The sequence below is a fragment of the Heloderma suspectum genome, chromosome 9 (assembly GCF_057233095.1).
Source record: "Heloderma suspectum isolate Gila_16-S chromosome 9, 16-S_ref, whole genome shotgun sequence".
Taxonomy (NCBI): domain Eukaryota; kingdom Metazoa; phylum Chordata; class Lepidosauria; order Squamata; family Helodermatidae; genus Heloderma; species Heloderma suspectum.
This window is the reverse complement of record NC_139466.1, coordinates 3,619,120-3,644,712: the sequence shown is the minus strand read 5'-3', so window position 1 is coordinate 3,644,712 and position 25,593 is coordinate 3,619,120. Positions and strand designations below refer to the sequence as shown.

The 25,593-nt window shown below is 48.9% G+C and overlaps 1 protein-coding gene across 1 annotated transcript; it reads right to left on the bottom strand.

Moving 5' to 3' along the window:
* Positions 1-1,177: 1,177 nt before the first annotated feature.
* On the bottom strand, positions 1,178-25,593 carry SLC6A14 (solute carrier family 6 member 14). The gene is made up of 15 exons (XM_084813556.1): positions 25,531-25,593; positions 23,000-23,162; positions 21,175-21,306; positions 17,908-18,072; positions 16,440-16,575; positions 14,469-14,601; positions 12,726-12,866; positions 11,647-11,875; positions 10,577-10,702; positions 9,692-9,810; positions 9,014-9,113; positions 7,879-7,988; positions 6,049-6,216; positions 3,382-4,420; positions 1,178-3,241 (listed from the first exon to the last, which is right to left on the bottom strand). Exons 1-14 carry the CDS (start codon positions 25,576-25,578, stop codon positions 4,271-4,273), a joined length of 1,920 nt encoding a protein of 639 aa, XP_084669682.1. The 5' UTR covers positions 25,579-25,593; the 3' UTR covers positions 1,178-3,241; positions 3,382-4,270.

The following is a 25,593-nucleotide window of genomic DNA, read 5'->3' as shown; positions in this document are numbered from 1 at the left end:
ATGGCAGTCCCTGTCTGGCCTACTTCTGAGCTGCCTAGAGCTATTTGGCTGTCCACTGTTGGAGACTGCATGCTGGACTGGAGGGACCTTTAGTCTGAGCCAGCAAGGCAACCTTTACATCCTGCTACTGGCTCTTTCCTTTGGCAAGGACAAACCCATCTCTGGTCTTGCAATTTGACAGCCTTCTATCACACAGATCCAGCTGAGACTTTACCTCAGCTTTCTTGATCCTGCAAAGGTTGTCCAGGCCTTGGTGGGCCCACTTAACCTTGAGGGGTCAGTGCAGAATACAGAAAGAAACTTTGGCAGGATCAGACCAAACAGAAGGGGCTGCGTCTTTGCAGCAAAGCAGAAAGAAGAAACCCAGCTGTGCTCTAAGTTGAGGCTGCCCTCTAGTGACCAAAATGCTTGTGTGCACCGTGTGGCAATGTCTCTAGGACAGCCTTCCTGGATCTGATGCCCTCCAGATGTTTTCCGTGACAATTCCCAGCATTCCTGATCATTGCCAATGCTGGCTGGGGCTGATGGGAGTTGAAGTCCAAAGCATCTGGTGGGCACCAAGCTGGGGAAAGGTGCTCTAGGTGAGCACCTGTCAGAACTACCGGTGTTCAGGGACCAATTTCAACCTTGACGTGTCCATCACAGAATCTTTGCATATTACAGATGATTCTGGCTGAGCCTGAACTTAGCCACAGGTGGGCTTCACACAAAGTACCATCTAGGCTTGTTAGACCTCCCTGTTGTCTGGTGTTGAACTGAGAGCACACTCAGGAAATTACCCGGTTGTTCTCCTGGCTGCACTAGGCCCAATGCCAGAACTTTTGGGTCGATTATGCCTCAAGGGACAGGGGCAGGTACACTGATGTGGAGACAGGAATCAGTGCAGAACAGTCAGAACCTCAACGCAGGTTATCTAAGAGGTTTAGAATCATATAATCATATTAAATATTAATAAAACACTTTAATTCGATAGAAGTTAAACATTAAGGGATTCATCCGTGAAAGGTTGTAGCCCTCAGCATGAAGGGGTTGGGATCACCTACCCCTCCTTTGTTGTGCTTCCCACGTCTTTCCAAGGCAGTACCACTGGTTGGGGAAAACTATCCCTAAAGGCCAGTACAAGCCCAGGGTGGGGAGAAATGACAGCATTTGGGTTTAAAAAGAACACACCACAATTAAAAACTTGGCATTTTATTGATTTAAGACAGCAGTGTTTTAATTTTACAAACAAACAAAAAAATCTGCAGTATAAAAAGGTACACAGGAAAACCAGCAGCTTCCCGCCCAGTGCCACAGGCCGAGATACTAGTGACAGAGACCCAGACTCTGCCATGCTGGCCATGGTGTGTGCAAAAATGGCGAGTGTTCCATTTCATGTTCCACACAGCCCAAGTGCCCATTGGATAGGGATGCGCGTCGCTGGGAAATCCAGACCTTTTGAGCTCAACAGATTCCTGCAGCGCCCCTGACCCAGCTTGCATTTTTCCCAAAATCCAGGATTGGGGTTGTTCCCAAAATCTGGGGACTTTGGGGGGGATTTTTTGGGTGTGTGTAAAAAGCCATTTGTGCCAATGTGACCAAAATTTGTGTAATTTGCACAAATTGGTTTTTGCACACACAAAGCCTGGAAATCTGCAAGCTGGCCTGACTCGCAGATTGAGTCGGGTCAGCTCACAGGAAAGGGCACTGAAGTCCAGCAGGGGACTGAGCTTCACCCCCCTCCCTGGACAGATTCCTCCGACATCCCCATTTGAGATATGTGAACTTCTGGGACACGGCCCTCCATATGACAAAAAATGTTGGAATGGAGGTGGGGTGACTCTAGGGTAGCCTTCCTCACCATGGTGCCATCCAGATGTGCAGCTCCTCTTATTCCCAACCAGCATGGCCAGCGGTGCAGTGTAGGGGACCACTCAGCAAGGTGGCTGTACCATCTTTGGACTTGTTTGGACACAAACCTTGTAGGCCCCTTCCAACCCTACTACTATTCTATGATCTTGCCTAGGCCTGAGGAGAACTCTTTTTAGCGTACATTTGCCCTCGATCAGAAAGCTGGGGAACAGACTGTTTGTGAGGACACTGCAGGGAAGACACAAGGGTTCCATCAGAGGGATGAAGAAACTCCGCTTCCATTCTCCTACTGAGGTAACTAGGCGCAGGAGAGGGGCTCTTTCTCTGCCCACACGCTCCGCTGCTGCCAACATTCAGTGCCCCCAAAGGCTGTCAACTGTCAGAGGATGGCCCAGCTGTGAGGCTCTGGGCATCTCAGGGCATCTCACCATGGCAGAAAAGATGCTGCCACCCTTTGAAAGTAATACGTCCATGACATCAACACCCTACAGGCAAAAAGAAAAGGGGGCTCCAAGTGAAGCTGGAGTTGTTAGTGGGTTTTCAGGATGGCCAGTTGAGGAGAAAATAGCGAGTGCTGGCTCTTTTCTGCAATGTGCTAGAGAAAACATCACACATGTAGGGATGTATGAAACTCACTTACCTTTGCTTCGTCCCTCCTTCATTTTTCGCCGTTCTGCCCTACGTAAATATTTACGTAGGCTAGAACGGCAAAAAATAAAGGAACGCAAATAGCGTCCACTACGCTATTTGTGTTCCCCTTTTTTTTCACCGTTTTATCTTACGTAAATATTTATGTAAGATAAGTCAGCGAAAAATAGGGAACGCAAATGGCGGCCGCCGTAGCCATTTGCGTACACTGCGTGTTTTGTTTTGTTTTTTGACGTTAGCCGTGATAGGCTACGTAAATTCTTACGTAGCCTAACATGGTCCAAAGATGGCAATGGCAGCGGCAGGAGACCAGCCGCCGCCGCCAAATCCACTGCCGCCACCGAATCCACCCCAGGTAAGTGCTGTCCCGGGGGGATTCCGCAGGGGGGGCAGGAAGCCGTTCCGCCACGGGTTCTTTAGAATCCGGCCTCACTGGAATCCGTGGCGGAATTCTCCGCCATCCCTACACACATGCACATACACACACCCCACACACAAACTGGGCATTTGGTAGGAATGATAATAAAGGTGTGGAAAGGAGGTGTGCCTCATGAGAACATGGCAACCGTTGCCAACTCATGCTGAGATATACAAGCAAAAGAAGAAAAGCTAAAGGTAAAGCACGGTCAAAGTCAGCTTCTCGGTTGGCCAGCCAGCCAGTTTTTGCTTTCTGAGAATCGCTGGGGCTATGAGCACAGCATGGGATCCTGGGCACAGGGTTCAGCTTCTTAAACAGTGGAGGCTGATGGCTCTGATGTCAGTGGGGCAGTGAGGAGCACCTTGGACAGCTCCTTTAGAGTTCTGACTGGTTCTGACTGAAACCTGGAGCGGATTCACTGCTGCACTGACATTGGAGCCATCAGCCTCCACTGTCAGTGGGGCAGTGAATCCACTCTGGGTTTCTTAAGAATGCCATTTAAGAAACAAAAAGTCCAAGTTGCTAGTCCTGATGAGTGTGAAGACAAGCATGAAGGTGTGTGAACAATGCCACTGAAATCACAAAATCCAAACAAGCAGCTGAATGGGATTTCCGTTGGGGGTTAGATTTCAGAGCCTTCACCTCATTTCTGTCCGCCTCCCCCCAATGGGAGCAAATGAAAATAAATTATGCAAACTAATAATTTTTAAAAATAAAAAATAAATTATGCAAAATAAGATAAATTGCTGGATGCAGAATGATTCCTAGACATGTCTACTCAAAAGTAAGTCCTGCTGAGTTCAGTGGTGCAGAGGATCACAGTCTCAGGCATTTCCATGGTTCTGGATCACCCTCACAGTCTGACTGAAGTAACACACATCACAACACTCCTGCAAGGGTGGGCTGTGTGTTCCCCCTTGTTTTTCAGGCAGAGGATTAAGGTTCTGGCAGGATGGGATTTGCCTTTCCCCTGTGAAAGGTCCTTGGCTGGGCAAGGGATTGGGCCCCCCTCTAGCAAGGACTGGTGCTAGAGCCCACTGGGGAACTCAGCTAGAAACCCCAGCTCTGGACCCTGCTCTCGCCACGCACAGCATGGACCTGGTTTAAGCACCATCCAAGAGGAGAGGAGGCTCCCCCCTGCCACAGGTCCTCCAGCTCTGCAGGTTGCTAGGTCGGTCTGCACTGGCGCTGAAGAACCGGCCTCCAAGCTCCATTGACTTAGCATCCGTTGCTCTGTAATAGAATGTACAAGTTCCCAGAATAAACGCTATGGCTTCCGCGATAATCCCATCCTTTCCAAGCTTGGCTGAGTTTGGTTTGGGGGGGACAGCGCCCGCACCTCGGTGCGCTGCTTCAGTCCAGCTTGCATATGTAGCCATCCACAGTTGGGATCTCGAGATCGTGCTCCTTCTCCGGGTCGACCATGTGGCTGTAGCGTTCTCCGCGGTGGCGCGCCAGGGCAGGACCCCAGTTGGGCTGGGCCTTGCAACAGGTGGCGATACGCTAAGAAGGGGAGAAGGCGGATGTAAACTCAGACGCTGCCCGTCAGGCATGGCAGATCCAGTGGAATTCTCTGCTGCCAGATGGCCACAGGCTTCAGAGGCTCGAGAAGGGCATTTGTTGGGTCAGATAATATGTACCCTGTGCTCTGTGGTGCAGCGACATCATTTGAGACCCTGGACTTAATGGTCTTATTAGGGTGTGTGTGTGTGCGGGGGCTTAGATGGCCTTGGATGTTACTTCAGTTGTGAAACACACACCTAGGAACATAAGAAGAGCCCTGCTGGATCAGACCAAGGGCCCATCTAGTCCAGCATTCTGTTCACACAGTGGCCAGCCAGCTGCCCATGGGAACCTGGACATGAGTGCAACAGCACCCTCCCACCCATGTTCCCCAGCAAATGGTGTCTTTTGGCATACGGCCTCTGGTAGTGGAGGTAGCTCAGAGCCATCAGGACTAGTAGCCATTATAGCCTTCTCCTCCAGGAATTTGTCTAACCCCCTTTTAAAGCCATTCAAATTGGTGGCCCTCACAACTAAGGATGGATGAAAGTCCCTTACCTGGTCCCGCAGCTGTTTTCGGTGGGGGGGGGAGGCGCTCCATTTCTCCCTCTAAAATTCTTGGTGGGGGGGGAGGCACCCTGCCCCTCCTGGCTGAAATTCAGGCCGGGGGGGAGGCGCCCCATCCCTCACCGCCGAAATTCTGGCTGGGCGGGAGCGCCCCATCTCCCCGGCCGCGAAATAAAAAAATTGTAAAAAAAAAAAAAAACACGCGATAGGCTACGTAAATCGTTACGTAGTCTATCACGGCTGACATTGGGGGGGGGGGAAGCGCATACGCAAATGGCAGCACCCATGGGCGCCGCCATTTGCGTTCCTTATTTGGGTACAGGTAGTCTATGTAAAGATTTACGTAGACTACCTGTGCCCAAATAAGGAACGCAAATGGCGGCGCCCATGGGCGCCGCCATTTGCATACGCGCTTTTTTTTTCCCCCAAAGTCAGCCGTGATAGGCTACGTAAAGATTTATGTAGCCTATCACGGCTGACTTTGAAAATCTAGCCGTGATAGGCTACGTAAATCGTTACGTAGCCTATCACGTTTTTTTTAAATTTTACTTTACTGGGAAATGGCGGCGGCAGCAGCCCGTCGGAAGACCAGCCGCTGCCCCCGCCGCCGCCGAAACGCCGCTGGGACCCGCCGCCAAGAGGGACATTCGCACGAGGTAAGTCCCATCCCGGGGGGGGGGCGGGGGGTGTCGGAGAATTTCCCCACCAATTTTGGGGGGCCGAATGAGTTGGCATTCGGCCTCCCAGAGATTCGTGGAGAAATTCTCCAACATCCCTACAACGTCTTGTGGTAGCGAATTCCATAGTTTGAGTCTGCACTGTTAAGCACATCAGAAGCTGCCTTGGTCCCTCTAGCCCAGTAATGTCGACACTGACTGGCAGCAGCAGCTCTCCACGGTTTCAGGGAGGCTTCCTTCCTAGCCCTACCTGGAGAGGCCAGGGCTCGAACCTGGGACCTTCTGCATGCAAAGCGGGGGCTCTCCCACTGAGCTCTAGCCCCTTGGATTTGTTGGGGCAGAGTTCATGGCACAGCATGGCACACACGTTCCTTGGACACTCACCTGCCACAGACTCCCTTTTGCTTTTGCTATCTTGTAAATGGCAACGATGGGGATCCAAATCAGGCAGAACATGATCATGCACCAGCCAACCGCAGATCCCCAGCCAGGGTACTCTACACTGCCATACTTCGGGGGTTCAAATGTGACCAACGACCACACCAAAACTGCCTGTTCGGGAGAGGGGAGAATGAGGAAGAAAGAGTCAAAACTCAAACCAGCCGGGCTGGACAACACAGATGAAGGTTGTGTGTGCAGCTTCGAGTAGGGCCTAAATGGACCCAAACCAGACCCATTCAGGTCTAGGATTCTCAATGTCCGTGTCTGATCACTGGAGTCTTGCTACTGCCCAGAAATCTGCTCTCTGCCACCCTCGAGGCCTTCTGATGATCCTCTTTCCCACATTGCTGCCATTTAAAATATACTGCAAAGAGATGCACATAGAATATTAAGGAGGTGACTCCGGGAAGAGGATGACAGCGCAGCAGCGATAAAGTAACCTCAACATGTTCCCCCACACTTTTTTCTTTTTAAAGAAAGAAGAAAGTTTAAGGAAATGGATGTGGGATTTCTTTGAGAGGGGGGACGCCGCCCACCTCGCCCCATGGCTATGGTCCCACCCTTCAGCGCTAAGGGGATGGCAGAGAAAACTGTGTGTAACCAGAACTGGCAGTCTGCATTCAAAGAGAGGGGGAGAGTGGGGAGTTCACTGAAGCTAGCAAAACATGGGGGTGAGCGCAGCCCTGCTGGTGGTGTGGGAAGCCCTTGGAGTGGGTCATCTTCTTGGGATCTGGTGCCGGTGCAGCAGCTCAGCGACCAGTGGATGGAGCAGCTTTGCCAGCCTGTGTTTTTGTCAATAAATATTACAAAGACGTCCTATGCCTCCAGTGTATTCTCTTTCATCCAAGGGAAACAAAACCTTCCAGCGCCCCTGGATCTTCTCACCACTAGGGAGTGAGGAACCTGCAACCATAGTTATTCTGCCAGCCACACACAGGACTTAACATTGCTGTGGAGAGCTCCTTTAGTGTTCTGACTGGTTCTGACTGAAACCCAGAGCGGATTCACTGCCCCACTGACATCGGAGCCACCAGCCTCCACTGGTGGGAAGGGCTTTCATATACGCAGACCAGAATTAACTCTGCCTCTGGTACACTGCGAAAGAGCCCTTGGACTCCCTGTTCCCAGCCAACCTTTGCAAGGGCAAAACGTTCCACTGACCGGTGGTGCATTCCAGCCCAGCCCCAATATTACTGTGAGTTGTCTCCTGCCATGCTGCTAAGAACTACTACTCAGAGAGCCACAACATACCATGCCAGTCCCACCCCTATCTAGTTTTCTGTCCCCCAGCCCCAACAGTCAGCATTCTGCAGCCATGGAACATGCTCAGCCCCTAATTGCACTATTTTTAGGGGGGCCCCCCCACACACTTCAGGGGTTTTTCCCTTAAAGATTTCTTGTGTGTGTGTGTATTTATGCAAACTGCAGGTTTTCCCCAAGCCTGCTGATACCTCCCTCTTTTGCGTAGATGGAATCATTTTGGTCCCGTAAGCTTCAGCACTCACAGCCTCAACGTCAGAAATGAAGGGAACGATAGCTGTTCACGACCATGCCCTTCTCCTTCATGAAGATGTGTAATCTTCGTAAGAATGTGCCTTGGTGGATCAGAGCCATCCATTCCAGCAACCAATCAGATGCGCCAATGGGAAGCTCACAAACAAGGTATGAAGGCAAGACCTTCTCCATGTTTATACCAGAGAGGACCTGTGGACTTTCCTGAATCTTTTCCCTCTGAGCTACTGAAATCTCTTGTTGCTCCCGGCTAGTACTCACGAGCAGGAGACAGGGTGTGATGACAAACCAGCACACTCTCCACCACAGCCAGAAGAGGAAGCTTTTCTTCCCGATCATCATTTCTGTGTCCTGGATAAATCGGTTTCCTCCTGTGCAAAGGAGCCACAAACTGCAGCGTTAGTTCTGTGCTTGCACATGACTGCAGATGCAGAAGTCCTGCAAAGTGCAGATCCCCCAAGATGATCCTGTGCAGATTTGACTCCACTTGCCTGATGTTTAGCCAGCACAGAATTTGTGCCTCATTTGAATTGGGGAGGAAGGTGCAAAAAAAGGTAATATCCTAAGTGGAAAAGAAGAAAGCATAGGGAGCTGCTTTTGTTCATCTAGGACATCTTTGTTTACTCTGACTGGCAGCAGCTGTCCCACATCTCAGGTGGAGAAGGGCCTTTCCCAACCCTTGCCACCTGATGCTTTTTTAATTGGAGACGCCGCCGGGGATAATTTGCCAACATTCACAACATAATGGGTGTTACTGGGCTGAGCTGTTTCAGAAAAAGAGCAGATAAAGGTTTGCATTTGGCATATTCAAATGATGGTTGCCAACTTTATTTAGAGACCGCAATGCATGCCTTATTGCATGGTAATTTCTATCGGGATATTAGGGGAGGGCTGATTATGCCTTTATTATCTAAGTTGCCTGGTAGAGACAATTTGTTCTATGTGTTTCATTATTTAGCTGTATTATCCCTGTCATTACTGAAAAGGTTGCGAGGATTTTTTTTTCTGCTGCAGTTAGGTTGAGAACCCAGTTAAAATGTTCTTGATTTGTCTAGCATGGATTGTATACCTCTCCATATGTGTCTGTGGTATATGGGATGGATCCAGACTTAATCATGCTTACAGTAGACCCACTGAAATGAATGGGACTTAAGTGAGTTAACCCTAATTTAAGCCCCATTGATTTCAATGGGTCTACTCTAAGCATGCCTAAATCTGGATCCAACCCAGAATATATACTGTACATGTATTTTCCATCTGATTTGATTTGAGATTGTATCAGCAAGGGTTTATATTTAGTGTAAGTGTTTCTAAAAATCAGTTTGCTGTTACTGTTTGAAGGGGGGTGGGTGGGGGGGTGTTGGAGGTGTTGGTGGGTCTCCCAGCATATATTTACCATAAATCCAGCAAATTCCTGCCAGCTCAAGGACAGCTGCAAAAAGGATCCCCCAGCCAGCACAGAAATGGTCCACCAGGTTGACCCAGTAGATTCCTGCCTGCAAAAAGAGATGGGAAAGTGGCAAGGTTCATTCCACACAGCTCTCAGGGCGATATCATTTTCCCCCTCAGCCCTGAGATGAGAGAGTCTCAGAGTTGATCCTTGACGCCTTCCATACTTCAGCGGAAAGGAAGCTCCATCCAAGCTTTGTCCAGGTTGAAGCATTGCTCATTCTCTTGTGGGCAAAGGGTTAGGAACAAGGATTACAAGCAATGGGTCCCTTTCACTATCCTGAACGCAAATGCATGCAGGAGAAACATTTTTTTGAGAAATGTTCACAAATTCCCGAATTTGTAATTGCATTTGAAAAATGCACATTTTCCAACACACACACACACACACACACACACACTTACTTTTGTGCTTTGGTCAATGGGGGGAAGTGCATACTTCTGAAGAATATGCACAGAAATGTGCACTCTCCCTGTTCAAAATATGCACTTCTCCCATTTGAGCAAGTAAAAACAAAAGGCTGAAAATGAAAACAGGAGCGAACCAAAATGAGCTTCAAAGAGATTCTCAGAGAATTTAGGTGAGCTAGAAAATCGCTGTTTCTCCCATCCCTATAAAGCCTACCTGGGTGACGCACACGAGCCCAAGCAGAAACAGCAGCATACACAAGCCCAGCGTCACTGGAATTCTCATTTTCTTCATCAGTTTGGGGTAGATATCTTGGATGGTGGTCGTGATGGTCTCTGCAGGATAAAAGGGGCATGGAGAGGGCTAGGGTATTTATTTATTTCAAACATTTATATCCTTAAAAAAGCATTTTTCCTTAAAAAAAACGGAAAAGCTCAGGGCAGCCAGCAACAATAAGTTAAAATGAATACGGCAAAACAAAATTACTGAATTCTTAAAAATAGCACACGCACAATACAAAACAGCTATCAAAATAAGGGGGCATCTTGCAGCAGTAAAAAGCAATTCAATGCAGAGCTTTAAGCGCTTCATTAGCCCCGCCCCGCCCCCATCAAACAAGACGGTTTAAGCATCTGGTGGAAGTCCATATTAAGGAAGGGGCAAGGCAAGCCTTCCTTGGGATTAATGTAACCAATTAATCTATTAATTTATTATTTATTTATTAATAAATTTATTAATCGCCCATCTGGCTGGTCACCCAGCCACTCTGGGCGATGTACAGTGTATAATAAAACAGTTTAAAACAATAAAATTCTACAATAAAAACGTTTTCTAAAATACCCTAAGCCACCCCAAATGCCTGCCTGAACAACCACGTTTTTAATGCACGACGGAAGCTCATTAAAGAGGGGGCATGGCGGAGTTTCCTAGGGAGGGAGTTCCATAGAGTTCCACAATCTATTAAGTATTGCATTCCTGATTAAACAGGTCATCAGACTGTGCAACTGCCCTTCTGTGGTGTGCTCAGGTTTGCTTCAGTGGACATGCTCCACATGTAGAAACTCAGAGATCTGTATGAAGATGGTTTTAACCACTACTTACCTATGGTAGCAAACTGGGAATCGAGACCCAGGAGCAAAAGCATGAAGAAGAACAAAAAGGACCAGAGAGGAGCAACTGGTAGCTTGGAAAGAGCCTCTGGATAGGCAACAAATGCCAGGTCGAAACCTGCAATGGAGCAGAATCAACAGTGAGTGATGTTAGAAGGCAACAGAAAGTGTTTTCTTTCAGGGCCCATGGAGGTTATGCTGTAGCCCAGGGATGGCTGAGTGGTTGCTGAAGGCAACATCAGTTGAATTATGACACTGGCTTCCCAATTGTCGGCAGTGTAAGTGTCCCACCAAGCTCAGAGTACATAAAAACATAAGAAAAGCCCTCCTGGACCCAAGCAAGAGCCCATCAGTCCAGCAGCCAGTTTCCCAGTGTCCAGAAAGTTCAAAGAAGCAAGGATGAAGGCATTAGCCCATCCCTGTTGCTTGTCCCCCAGGGACAGGTATTCAGAGGTGTACGTCCTCTGGATCTCAAGAGGACAACAATATGAAGACTTCTTCTTAAGAACATAAGAATATGAGGAGAGTCGTGCTAAAGGCCTATCTAGTCCAGCGTTCTGTTCCCACAGTGGCCAATGAGATGTCTTTTGAAAGCCCACAAGCAACTAGTCCCCCACCATACTGCCTCTGATATTACAGGCAATACATATAGCCATCACGACTAGCAGGCACTGATAACTTTATCCCTCATGAACTTTTCTAATCTGCTTTTAAAGCCATCCAACATAGTGGCCATTGCTACATATTGCAGTAGAGGATTCCAAAGTTTAACTCTGCATGGTGTGAAGAAGTTCTTCATTTAATCTGCCCTCAATCTCCCACCATTCATTTTCATATGGAGAAAAAATTATCCCTATCCATTTTCTTCCACCCTTATATCATCCTCTACTGAGCCTAGTCCAAGCAAGCTTAAGAGACAATGTGCTTCTCCACCATGGATAATCGCATTATCAATTTATTTCTCAAGGTTATTCTGCACAAGGTTCCTGCATAACACACACATGTAAGGCCCTGTCTTTGCTACTGATACAAGCAAGTTTAAACAGCCTTTGTCCAACCCACCTGAATCTACAACCTCTGAGACCTTCTTGCCTGCCATGAATGCCATGTGTCCCAAGATGGAGAAAATGGCAAAGCCAGCAAAGACACTGGTGAGGCAGTTGGTCACGCAGACAAAGATGGCATCAAAATAGCAGTTGTTGTTGAATTTATTGTACGAGGAGAGGGCGACCAACCCGCCCCATGCAACGGACAGAGAGAAGAAAATTTGTGTTGCTGCATCTTTCCAGACCTTGAAAAAGAGAGAGAAACAACTCATGTCATTGCAGTGATAATCCAGGGAGCTTTAGGGTGTGCGTGTAATAACTGCTGTACAAAAAATTAACTCGTACATGGATAATAATAAACTAATATGATAATGTTTTGCCCTTATATAAATGTTTCCCTGTCAGTCAAAGCACTTAACATATACTAATTCAGTACCCTTACAACATGCCTGTTAGGTAAGTAAATATTATTATTCTCAAGTTATACTCTGGAGCGAAGGTTGAGGGAGAAGCTCCACGGCTCAATGTCCCCAAGGTGAGCAACCTGAGCAAGAAGAGCTGGAGTCCAACATGTTGAAAGCACTGCTCTGCTGAGCTTGCCAAAGGGCAGAAGGCCAGGCAATCCTCATATTTATATCAGGCCTGGCCAATCCAGATGCTTCATACTAACTGCCAATCACAGGGGCCAATGTTGCCAGGCCTATTCCCTTCTGTGTCTAGAGGGGGAGCTCTTGAGGCCTGCACATGCACAGACCCAGCCTCATATCCTGAGGCTCCCAGCTCAAGCCCCCACCCCACCTCCAATCCATTACGCTTGGTCCTCGTTGTGACGTGTGTGCCCCACCTCCCAGGGTCAATGAAGTCTGCGATGCGCTTGGTACACTGAAAGAGCTGCATGCGACAAAACATACTTTCTGAGCCAGCCTTCCCCAAGCTGGTGCCCACCAGATGTGGGCACCAGCTTGGGTTACCAGCTTGGATTACAACTCAATTTGTGGTTTCAGGTGACGGGACTTGTAGTCCAACACAGCTGGAGGGCACCAGCTTGGGGAAGACTGCTCCCACCTTTCACAGGGAAAACAGGGAGATGCTCACCTCTGCCTCCGTGAGCTTGGTGAAATTAGACTGAGCCCCAATGTAATACTCAATACCCTCTCGAGCTCCTTCCAGCGTGGCGCCACGTACCAACAATATAACCAGGACGACGTAGGGGAAGATGGCCGTGAAGTAGACAACCTGGGAGGAGAAAAGAGATAATGATGACGATATTGGTCTGAGAGGGGGACAGCAAAGAAGGATGGAATGGATTCTTAGATGAAGCGGGGTGGTGGCGGTGGCATTCCTTGTAAATCAACTAGATCCTTGATCCAAATGGAGCTGGATTTTGGAGAATTTTGCCTCCCCCAGTACAACGTGGCTTCTTTCTGGGAGACCCCACACAACCCTTCATCCAAGACTATTTCATCCATCAAGCCCAGTATGCTCTACTCTGACTGCCAGAGTCTCGGACAGAACTCCTTCACATCTCTTGCTGCCTGGTCCTTTTAATTGGAGATGCCATGGATAGAACCTGTGGCCTTCTGCATGCAAAGCAGGGGCTCTACCATGGGAGTGTGGTCCCTCCCTTAATCCTCACCAAGATGCAAACCTCTGTGGAGCAGGCCCCACTTTCTGTTGTCATCGTGACACATCACTGCATGTTATCCATATGTGCAAGGAGACACTCCCACTGGCAGTATTCCACAGGAATCTCAGATCCCTCTCTTGGGATCGTCTCCAGAGGATATACATAGATGAAACAACCCATTCCAATGAAACTTATCTGTTTATACATGCCCACAGAATTACTTCAGAAACAGAAACACATTGTAGGAGTACTCAAATGTACACCAAACTGATCCAGAGTTTGCTATGTTAAATGCTCGTTTTAGTGGAACCGCCTAGCACTGCTTCCAAGTGGTTGGACAAGGAAGGGAGTTGCCCCCTCAGCTTGGCATAATCATTGTGCTCTCAGGATGTCACAGAGCCAGTTGGGCTAGTTCTTCTGTCACAAAACAGGCCCGCCTGTGGCTCCACCATCACCAAACATCCATGCAGCTGCCTTTTTAGCCTCCAGAGACCTCCCTCGGCTTTTGAAGCTTTCTAAGGAGGCTTCTTATCCCATGGAAAGTCAGGAAATGAACCTGAAATATCCCTCGTCAGAATAAGATGGTAATTTTGTAATTGTTGCTGGCTGAGGTGGGTGGGTAGGCTGGTGGGTTGATGGTCCTAGGATGGCCAAGTGTCCTACTTCACAGAGGACAGATCTCTATGTTGGAGAGCTGGCCTCTGTTTGAAGGTAAGAACATCAGAAGAGCCCTGCTGGATCAGGCCTAGGGTCCATCTAGTCCAGCGTCCTGCTCACACAGTGGCCAACCAGCTGCCCACGGGAACCCACAAGCAGAACAGGAGTGCAACAGCACCCTCCCGCCCATGATCCCCAGCCACTGGTGTGCGAGCTGCCCTCTGCTGGATGGGCTGCCCAGTCCAAGTCTGGTTTAAAGGCAAAGAACCAGGAGGAGGGAGAGCCACCAGGGGCCTCGAAGTTGCCCATCCACGGTGAGACCCAGCAGGCACACAGGTCACAGTCTTCCCATTGTGGTGAAATGCACTGCACTGCAGTTTAAAGACGAGTTACTATTTCTAAATCTGCAGTGAAATACACACATTATTTGCATGTGCAAATATCAGGCAAATGGGCGTCCCGCTTGTGCCCTCTTTTTTGGCGATGCGTAAGCAGCCCCTCTCACGAGGGAGCAGTGCTGCGGTAGGTGACCCGTTGCGGCTCGGTGAAGTTACCTTCCCTGAAGACTTTATCCCTTTGAACAAGGCCACTGCTACGATCAGCCAGGAAAGGAGGAGGCAGAGGGCTAGATACCACACGATCTCCCCAGTCTCGTTGAGTCCATGGGATCGCTGAAGGACCTTGTTGCTGGAAGAAGATGACCAGGGCAGCGTCAGCAAGGGTGTTGCTTTGGACGGAGCCATGATACCTATGAGGCCTGCGCATGGTGTGATGAAAATAAGGCGTCTGTGTCTCTCCTGCTCTGGGATCATTTATTTCAACCAGGGTTGGCTGTGAGTGCAGGTGGTGAAGGGTCCAGGAAATGGTGCCTAAGAAGACATGACAGGCCAGCCCAATGGACTGTGGGGTTTCTAACCTTTTTGCTTTTGATCCATCAAGACTGGTCCAGCTGTGCCCTCCCTTGGTTGTACGTTTGGCCTGCACTTCTGTCCCTGACCACAAACTAGCTTGCCACTGTTTCCTCCTGGCCCTGGGCACTGATCCTACTTGCTGGTTTTCAGTCTTGAGGTACTAATTCTGCAAAATCCCACCTGCACCCTTAGAGTTGCCCTGGCGAGAATGGCCTATGGCCTGTTTCTGAAGGCAAACAAGCATCAAACAAGCATCTTTTGGGCTCGCTTGTGTGTGCACACGTGCATACACATACACACGGTGTGCCATGTTGCCTCAGTAATGCACACCCTTTTAGTAGTTTATTAATCACCACACAAACACACCACAACCTCCAGTGAATCATGCACACCCGAGTAATGGGACAGCCCACACACCTGCAAATTAGAGATGTTCAGGGGCCATTGGAAGTACAAAACACCTTGAGGTCACTTAGGTGCCAAGCCCAGACACACAGGCTTTCTGGAGAAGATCAGCTTTAATGATCAGGGAAGCTAGTGAGGGAAGAAGCACTCCCCAACATTTTCAGACCTGGCCTCATGCTAAATTGTTCCAGGCGTGTTCTTTTTCCTACCAGAGGTGGCTCCTGATAGGCAGAACAGAGCTACTTCCTCCTTCCCCAACATGCCGATCCTGCACTCACATGTGAGCCTCACCAAGAGGTGGACAGAAATGGGTGGACGGAGAGATCAAATTGGATCTGGAAGACCCGTTGTTCATGACCCACTTCCGCAGTGGGTTTGTTGCACAGCCTTGAACAAATCACTCAAGTTGCAATCCCATACGCACAAAGTTGCAATCCTAGACGCACAAAGGCGTGGCAAGGCACCTGCCAAGGGCCCACACCCCAGCAGGGTCCCACTGACGAGAGCCCACTGGAGTCCCTCCTCCTCTTCCCCACTGCACCCTGCTTATTGACCAGCCTCTTGCTCTGGCCCAGACAGCAGTGGTGGTGGGAAGGAGGAGCAGGAGACGCCATGGCCTGCCTGCCCCCGGCTCCCTGCCTGTCAGCCAACAAGTGGTAGCAACGAGGAGAAAGAGAATTGGCAAGGGCAGCTGGTGACAATGGCTATAAGGAGGTAGATGCAGCTAGGGAGCGGGCCCATGGAGGGGGTCTTGCCCAAGGGCCCTCAAAAACGTGGAGCTGGCACTATATACACACTTACTTCGGAGTAAGCCCCATTGAACTCAAGGGGGATTACTTCTGAGTAGACATGCATCGGACTGCTGATTCAACAACAAAATGCTTATTGCTTATAGCCAAAGGCCATTGCACTTCTTAGGGATGTAAGAAGCTGGCCTACTGAGTCAGACCTTGGGTCCATCTAGCCCAGTTTTATCTATTCAGACTGGCAGCGATGGCTCTCCAGAGTTTCAGGCAGGGTTTTTTCCAGCCCCACCTGGAGATGCCGCATGCTGGGGATTGAACTGGGAAGCTTCTGCATGCAAAGCCTGCACTCAGCCACTGAGCTACGGCCCTTCTCCTTGCGGGGCAATCCAACAAAACTCGAAAAGCATGTTACAAAGGAGAAGCGGTCCACTAAAGAATGAAAAGTTGCAGGCCCCATACTCACTTCCAGTACTGTTCGCTTGGAACCTGGGTGTTCTCATACACTAAGGAGCCATTGTTGCAGGTGAGGTTGTTGCTTTGGACCCAAGTATAATTGACACGTATAATGGCACCATTTGACCCCGTTATATTGCAATCTCCTGGAAGAAAAGAAGGAGTTGTTATGTGGTGCTGCAGGAAGAAGGGGTTGCCTTTACTGCAGCAAACTTAATTTTTTACCAGCATTGTGGTTGTAGCTCATGATCATTTATTACTAGCAAAATGCCTGTCAGAATGACAGGAACAGGGTGTGTGTGTGTATAGGCAGCCTTCCTCAACCTGGTGCCCTCCCGATCTGTTGGACTGCAGTTCCCATGGGTTATGTTACAGAGACCCTGATCTGTGTACAGACTCATACTGCACCCCCCACGGCCTCCTGATCAGTGAGGACTGGGAGCAAGACATGGGAGGGGAGATGTTTCTGAAATTCCTCTCGTCTCAATTTCTCCCCGGATTTTGAATTCAAGTGCCATTTAAGAACATAGGAAGAGCAGTGCTGGATCAGACCAAAGGCCTCCTAGCCCAGCCTTCTGTTCACATAGTGGCCAAACAGATGCCTGTGGGAAGCCCACAACGAGGACAGAAGTGCAGCAGCACCTCCTAAAATGGAACTGGTGCTTTTGGAACTCTCCGTGGTTCTCTTTTCTATTTCTGATGTTTGTTTTAAAGAGTGCTTGGGATGAGCTGTTTGCCTCAGAGTTCAGCTCCTTCTTTTCTTTGCCTACATTTCTCTACATTACCTATGATTGCATTGATTCTTTCTGTATGGTGTTTGACCAATATGCAACTGTGCCAGTGTGCACTGATAGAACACCCTTTTAGAAAAGCAAATTATGGGAGCATACATCCAGATTGCTTTGGTGTGGTCTTTTACTGCCATACACAAATGCTTCTGCCTATTGGTAAAATACCATACCAAAGGAATCCGGATGCAATCATATGCAGGAGGATCTCATTGAGATTGCTCTTTTAACAACACCCATGGCTACGCTGGTAATACCAAGACAGAAAAGGATGCAGATGAACTGAAGGGTGATGACAAACTGTGCATTTCCCTGCAGGAGTAAATGGGCAAAAGGGCTGCACCAATTTGCTCTCTGCCTGTAACCAAATGATACCACTTCGTATCTCTGCCACTGAAAACCAAGCCTGCTTCTGCCTGCTTAGCTTCACCCCTTCATTTGCATAGCCCCACCCCAGGCTCTGTTCCTCGGTCACACCAGAGTGTGTTGCAGTGTGGCTTTATGTAGTGAGGTAGACTTTCACTCCCATGCTTGGAGGGGGGGGGGAATTATAAGATTCCAAATAAGTAACAGCTGAGCAACAACAAGAAACTTTTGACTATGACTCCAGTTCACTGCAAATAAGATGAAATGTTATTAAGGATTATTGGCCAGGCTCAAAAGAACTATGTGCTGCTGAGAATGCTTCACCTTTTGGTGTCTTGCTGCACATCTCATTAGCCCACTCTCGGTCACATTCTGCCCAAGGGAGCACACTTTGGAAGGAGGCAAATAAATAGTAGAGGCTGTAGCCAATGATGACGTTGTAATAAATGGTCACAAACGTTGAGATGATCACCATTGTAATACCCACTCCTAGGGGGAAAGAGAGAAGACATCTCATTATAAGGACAGAAGATGGTTTCTAGTGCCTGTTACACCAGTTTCCCAAGATGAAGCAGATCCACTGGAGAGAAATTTGGGGGCACGAGGGAAAAGAAGGCTCACGGGGCCCTATCCTGTTCTTATCCCATGTGCTCCCCTGATTTCAGGTGCCCACATGGCCTTCTGTGCAGTTTTCCCCTCATTCATTATTTCCTCACGTTTCTTCCATTGTCCCTGCTCCACTGCAAAAAACCCATTCAGGAGTAAAAGGCAGGCTAGCTGCGCAGTGTCTTTTGACTGGTGGTAGTGCTAGAAGCCCTCCGTCTGGAAGCGGCCACTGTGACTAAGCAGCAGTGAGACCTGGGCATCAGCCCTGGCCACTGACAAACTTGCATACGCCATTGTTTGCGGACTACAGCAGAAACTCTAAACTCTTTCCCTGGCTCCCTTCACCCCACCTCCCCCAGTTCTTAAACAATTGCACTGTTGCTACAATCAAGATCACAGCCCCACAGCTACATTCCTCCCCCCGACCTAACCCCCATGCACCAGAAGACTGGATCACAACACTGCACTACACTCAAGTCATGCACTACTATAACTCTCCCCCCCCCCCCAGCCTCATCAAAATGGGTATAACAACATTGGGCTAATTTACAGGGCTAGCATATAGAATCATAGAATCATAGAATAGGAGGGTTGGAAGGGGCCTATAAGACCATCGAGTCTAACCCCCTCCACTCTTTCAGCCATGAGTGATGTAACCTCCACTCTTTCAACCACAGCCCCACCTCCTGCACTATGTGGATTTTATTTGCATTGGCGTGTTTATAATGTTTATGAACTTAGGAAAACAAAGAACCTTTGGAGGGGAGGGTATGAAATAAGACCCGAGTTAGAAAGATCACAAACTCTTGTATTTACTGTTACCTTTTGTTTTTTGGTAGACACACTACTGCCCAATCATAGCTGTGCTAAATCCTATCTTTCTGAACTGGAATGGGAATTTTTTGAAACAACAAAAAATGGCTTTAAAATGAATGAGGAAGTTCCTTCTCCAGACAATGGGCATGTCAATCATGGTCTGTGACTTCACTCATTGGCTAAAGTCACTGAAAAGTGGGGCAGGTGAGTCTCTCACAAAATGAATGGGCAGAATGTTGCCCTCACATCTTGCCTCGTATCTTGGGTTCTACATGCACCAGAGCTTGCTTTAAAAAAAATCTGCAAATTATATCTCATCCAGGGGGACAACTGCTGTCTGGCCTCCCTGCAGATGCTCGTGCCTATGCCCGCTGAAATTTTGAAGACTGACATATCCACAGTTGGTGCCCTGTGGAGATCTCTAGAGCAATAGTTGATGGAACACTTTCTCATCTAAGTACTGCAAGTTTTGAAAAATGCATAACAGGTGTGTATTTTCTTAATGAATGAAAATATTTGGAAACAGCATCTGTTTCTGTCCCAAAAAAACTGAAATCAGCATTAGGTGGTTTTCAGTATTACTTTTTCTAGGGACAAATTGGCCAGGACACTGCCCAGATTCTGATAAATTAATCCTTTGTGTTCTCTTCTATTGTGGAAATCCAACAAGTTAAAGGCCAAGTAAGCTCTTAATCAATTGGCAAATGACGTTTCCTGGTTCTTCCTAAGATCTATAACAAAATCCAAAAAGCTACCCAGAGCTGAGTTCATGATTCTTTACTCTCAGATCTGGCAAAGTATAAACAAGAGCAAACATCCGTTTACAAAGGATGGAACTTCCAAAATACAGCAGTAGCAATAGGACAACCCAACCCTCCCAACAGGCACCTGAAGGCTCTTGGGGATTATTAACTGCACACTCATTTAGTCTATTTTCAGTGAGCAATCCCCAGTCATCCGAAGGCACAGATTCACATGGACAAAAAAACAAAACAAACAAAAAACAAAACTACTCCCTGTCTCTTCCAGCTTTTGAAAACATATTTCTTTCCTTACAAGTGAAACTGCAACTGAAGTATTCAGCCATCCTGCAACTGAACTTTAGTAGGGGACAATGGGGGTAACAATCAAACTGCACCATGGTGTAGGTCAAGAGAAGGAAACCTTTAAAAAATATATTGAGGGCTGCATGGGAGAAATCTCTCTGGAGCGGGCACATGCCCTATTGGGTAGATTCAAGCCCACCTTTTCCAACCCGGCGCCCTCCAGATGTTGTGGACTTCAACTCCCATCAGCCCCAGCCAGCATGGCTGACGGTCAGGAATTCTGGGAGTTGTAGTCCAAAACATCTGGCAGGCAGTGGAGGCTGGTGGCTCCAATGTCAGTGGGGTGGTGAGTCCACTCTGGGTTTCAATCAGAACTCTAAAGGAGCTGTCCATGGTGCTCTGCAACCGGGAGCAGATTCACCATCCCACGGACACTGGAGCCACCAGCTTCCACTCCTGGAGGGCAGCAGGTTGCCAAAGGCTGATTTAGGCTGGAGATAGTGACAGTGGTGTAGTGGAGCAGGGTGTAGCGCCAGCACTTTTTGATGAGCAGGGACACTCGTCATCTGCCACCTGCCTTCAGACGTCCCTATTCCCTCTGAGCTTAGCTGCAGTCCTCACAGTAGGTGGGAAGAAATGAATTTCCCCAACCAAAACATTTTGTTCCCTACTGTCATATGAAGTATTTTGGGGTAGCTTGGCCCTAAATGGGCAAATAAGGCCCATTCGCTTAGAAAAAGACCTGCTCCCGGTGGAGATGAAAACTGCTAGAACTGGTGTCTTGATATGGATCGGTGCAGCAGCCTGAATGTTTGGACCCTCCTTGGGGGCAGGGTGACGGGGACTGTCATGATGCGTGTTTGCACTTCAAAGCTGACCACTACACCACTGGACAGGGAGTGCTCCAAAGCCACCCAGTAAGCCCAATGGTTGAGCAGGGCTTTGTACTCAGGTTTCCCGGGCCCACGTCCAGTGCTCTCTTTCCACTACACCTGACTCTCAGCTTTGATTTTCGTGGCCTTCAGAGTGCTGCAAAGAGAAACCTCCCCAGGAAGCTCATTTTTCTAATGCACATTTTTCCCGTCCCAGCTGTAATCAATATGGAAAGGATAACAAGGCCAACCTTGTAAAAGGGGCAAAATCCTCCAGACGGAAACAGGTCCCAAGCTGGCAAACTGCCCGAGGGAACATTCCAGGAAGAACAAAGGCAGCCCGGCCAGCGCCAGCATGATGGTGTATGGTATCAAGAAGGCTCCTGCCAAGAGACCAAAGCCAACATGAGAACTGGATCCACCACCCTTCACAGGTACATGTGCGTGGCAACAGAACTTAGAGCTATCCGGTTCAAGGAAATCAAACAAAGGCATTAACTGCTGTGATGGGCACAGAGATAATTACAAAAGTCAGACAAACAAACTGGTAGAGGGGCATCTACAATTTGGCTGACTGTTGGCATAACATTGCATCAGCTCTAGAGTTCTGCATAACTCTAAATGCTGCCTATTTTTATGCCAACAGACGTTGGCACCACATTCCTATAAGCCTGGAGATGTGTCCCAGATAGGAAAGCTTCCCAAACTAGGTGTAATCAACACACATAATAACTGATGCTGAATCGGCATGCCTATTCTAGAAATGTGTGTAGCCAGGATAAAACAGAGCACTATACAGTAACAGAGGTCTGCCCTGCTTCCTCACTGCAGTCTCACTGCTTCCTTCAGTGTTATCAAGCGTGCAGCACGCAACGGCCAGTGCAGCTGTGGGGGGAAAGTGATGAGGATCCTGGCCACACAGTGCTTCTCAGCACATAATGCTCCTATGGTGTGTAACAGTTTTGGGCACACGAGCACGGCTGCTGTTGTTATCGCTATGTGTTGCTGTTGCTATTCCACCTTTTGAACTAAAAAAAGGTCCCCAAGGTGCTTGAACACATTTAAAACCCACATTCATATTAAAACAATGAATAAAAGAAAAGTTCAGCAGAACGTAAGAAGAGCGCTTCCTAAAACTCGGAGAGTCCTGAAGGCCTAAACACCAAGGGCAGCGCAAGACATTTTGTCGCCAGAGGCAGTGATTACGATAGCGCCCTCCTGCCATTCCACGTACAAAATCCAACCGGGCTGGCAGGTGGATCTTCGATAATGATGATGGACCAGCGTCCTCTGCCACTCGTGAAGGCAGCAGGCAAGCTCAGGGGGTGCAGGGCTGGCTGCGTGGCACACGGATCTCTCCTCCAACACCTATCCGCCACCTCCCAGCAACTGCTGCCTGAAGCAGCAGCCTCACTTTGCCTAATTGTAGGGCTGGCCCTGCTGAACACCAACAGGAAGAGCAAAGTGCATTTTGTTTCTGGAGGGAGGGTGACATCTAGTCGCCCTGTAAAATTTCGTGAATGAGGCAGGATCATGGTGTGATAAATCCTCATCTGGAAACACCCCAAATGTGGGGAAAGCACAGTGTTAGGTTTTGGTTGAGCATCCTGGGACTGTCAGCTTCATCGGTTGCAAAGTGTTTCTGGCAACCCCACCACCACCACCTGAAGCTAGCGAGGCCTCAGGGGCATTGCTGGTGGTCAGCAAGGTGGGTGCTGCAAGATGGCTGCAGTTCCCTTGTTGCTGCTTCAGAAAGAAGAGAAATTATACAGAATAGAATAAGCAAATGTATGCAGACATACATATAGGCAGCCTGGCAGGTAAGTGAATGAAGTTCAGAGCTCTCACAAATTATTACTAGCCTGCTGGATTAGTCATTTGTGTTCTAAGAGATGGATGGGGTAGGGGAAGAAGCACCTTTAGTAAGTCTTCCTTGGCTGGTCACCTAAAGATAGTTTCAACTCACCCCAGGTGACCAGATAAGTGGCTCTTTGTAAGCTTGCATGATGACACCTGCAGCTTTAACAATACGATACTCATTGTTGCTGACACAGAAAGCAAAAGAAGAAATCCTACCTCCGCCATTCTGATAGGTCAGGTACGGAAACCGCCACACATTGCCCAGACCAACAGCGTAGCCAACCATAGAGAGGAGGTAGTCCGTTTTGCTTGACCAGTTTCCCCGCTCAGAATTCTCATCATCTTTATCTGCAATTTTCTCAGTAGACAATGTGAATTCCTTTGGGAATGAGAACAGTAGGGGGTGATTCATTCATTCATCAAGTCTCACAAAAAACAAAGGTGGTTGTGTTGACTGAAAAATTCCAACATCCACATGAGAGCCAGTGTGGTGCAGCGGTTAGAGCGCTGGACTGGGACTGGAGAGATCCGGGTTCGAGTCCCCGCTCGGCCACGACGCTCCCTGGGTGACTTTGGGCCAGGCACTGATTATTAGCCTAGCCTACCTCACAGGGCTGATGTGAGGATAAAATGGAGAGGAGGAGGACCACGTATGCTGCCTTGGTTCCTTGTAAGAGGGAAAAAGGCGGGGCATAAATGCAATAATAATTACATAAATAAAAACAAACAAAAATACCTTTACTAGGCCAACAAAAAAGTGTGCAAGGTTTCAAGATCTCCAGGTATCTTCATCAAGCAAGGTGTTATAAAAAAGCAGGTTAGACAGGAATAGAGAAGGGGGGGGGAACATGCAGACAATGTGACTTCACCATCACGTCAGTGTTCCCGCTCCACTATTTCCCCAGTATATGCCTGATGAAGAGATCTGGAGATCTTAAAAGCTTGCACATCTTTTGTGTCATCTTTTGGTTGGCCTAATAATACACTAATATGGATTTTGGAATCATTCATTCATGTATTGACAAAAATATCTGTATCTCAGCATCTTAGGGAGCAATCCTATGGCTGCTAGACAGCGGCTAGATGGCCATAGGATATGGTGTTATCCAGGAGCTGTCCTCGGAGCCCGCGGTCTGAGGTCAGTTCCTGGAGAACCGACCTCTGCCCACTTCCGCGCTGCCTTGGAGGCAGCGCGGAACAGCCCCATCCTCCATGCTCGCAAGAGGAGGGCAGAGCGGCCAAAAAGAGGCGTGGCTGGAGGTGTTCTGGGGCGGGGAGGGCAGAAATGCCTGTAGGACATGCTGTGCAGCAGCCTCCTCCCCCGCTCCGTCCTCCCGTGGCTGTCGTGGCTGTCTAGCTGAAAATACAGGGCAGGAGGAGCACGGAGGGAATGATCCCCTCCGTGCTTCTCCTGTCCTGCTTTGGATAGGCTGCCTCCGAGTTTGGAGGCAGCCGCCTATCTGGATAGGATTGCGCCCTTAAAAAGAGATAATCAATAGATATGAAGCAGAAACAGAATTAATGGAACCCAGAGTTTGAGCTCCTCCCTGGGTCAAGGGCTGGTTTGATGAACAGTAGCAGTAATTTCTGCAGGGGCAGTTCTAGGGCATCTTTGAAAGGCTTGCTTCTGTCACATGCATTCAGATTATTGTTATGAGTTGCACTTAATTGCTGCTGCCACAGCATGGTCATGACATCCCTGGGCAACATAAACAAAACACACCTTTTCTATTAAACCTTTGGCTCCTTATTATTTATTGATGTATTTATTTGATTTACTGTACTTTTAAATCGCCCAATAACCGAAGTTCTCTGGGTGGTGTACAGTACATTAGAAACATAAAAGACAAGCATTAAAACGAAATAAAAACAGCACAGAATAAAACCAAGTTAAAACCAGCAGCAAAGAATAAAACCATGTCAGCACCATAAAACCATATTAAAACCAGCAGCAGAATAAAGGACTAAAAGCACTAAAAACAGTTCTTAAAATGCCTCTGTGGGGAAAAAACGGTTGGTGCCATAAAGACCATAATGTAGGTGCCAGGTGAGCCTCTCTGGGGAGGCATTCCACCGCCTCTGACAAGTCCCTCTGCTGTGGCCTCATCAGATGGTGGTTCCTATAATCGAGCTTTCCCCAGCCTTCCTTCCTGATGCTTTGGACTACAACTCCCAGCATTCCTGGCCATTGGCCATGCTGGCTGGGGCTGATGCGATTCGAAGTCCAAAACATCTGGAGGTCAGCAGGCTGAGGAAGGCTGCCATCGCCTCACTGTAACCAAGCCACAGTAGCGGGGAAAGGAACCCCAGCCCTACTCCGCCCCTGTCTTCTTCTGCTTGCATTTCCCTGCCCTTCCTCTGCTGTCCCGCCAGTGTTGAATGTTTGCTCCTCGGGGCAGGGGCTGCCGTCTGTAAGAGCCACAAACCCTGATGGAGGACAAGGGAGACTAGGAGAAACCGGTGCAGGAGCCCGCCGCAAGGAGCTCAGGGTCTAAACCCCGACGGGCTCTGGGGGAGGGCGAGAGGCGCTGGTGGCTCTGTGCCCCCGTGCTGCCTAGCGGGAAGGGGAGGCGGGCGGGTTTTCCGCCGGGGCCGGAGCCGGGCCCCCCCCCGCCCTTCGGGGTCCTCGCCAGCCCGCGCGAACACCTGCGGCGCCCGTGCGAGACCGGCCCCGGGCGCCTCCCGCGGCCGGCGCGGGGCGCTTCCCTCCCCAGGGCCACCTGCGGCGCCCGCCCGCCGCCCCTCACCTGCTTGTCGCGGCAGCGCAGGAACGTCGGCAGGTTGAGCCAGCCCATGGCCGCCGCTCGCGC

Excerpts from the sequence above, each read along its gene's own strand:
- SLC6A14 (XM_084813556.1), bottom strand. The coding sequence starts at position 25,578 with ATGGGCTGGCTCAACCTGCCGACGTTCCTGCGCTGCCGCGACAAGCAG. Across the intron at positions 14,602-16,439 it reads CCAAGCGAACAGTACTGGAA|CAACAAGGTCCTTCAGCGAT; the intron begins GTGAGTATGGGG and ends ATCTTCTTCCAG. Across the intron at positions 6,217-7,878 it reads TCACACCCTGTCTCCTGCTC|GCAGTTTTGGTGTGGTCGTT; the intron begins GTGAGTACTAGC and ends TCTCCCGAACAG.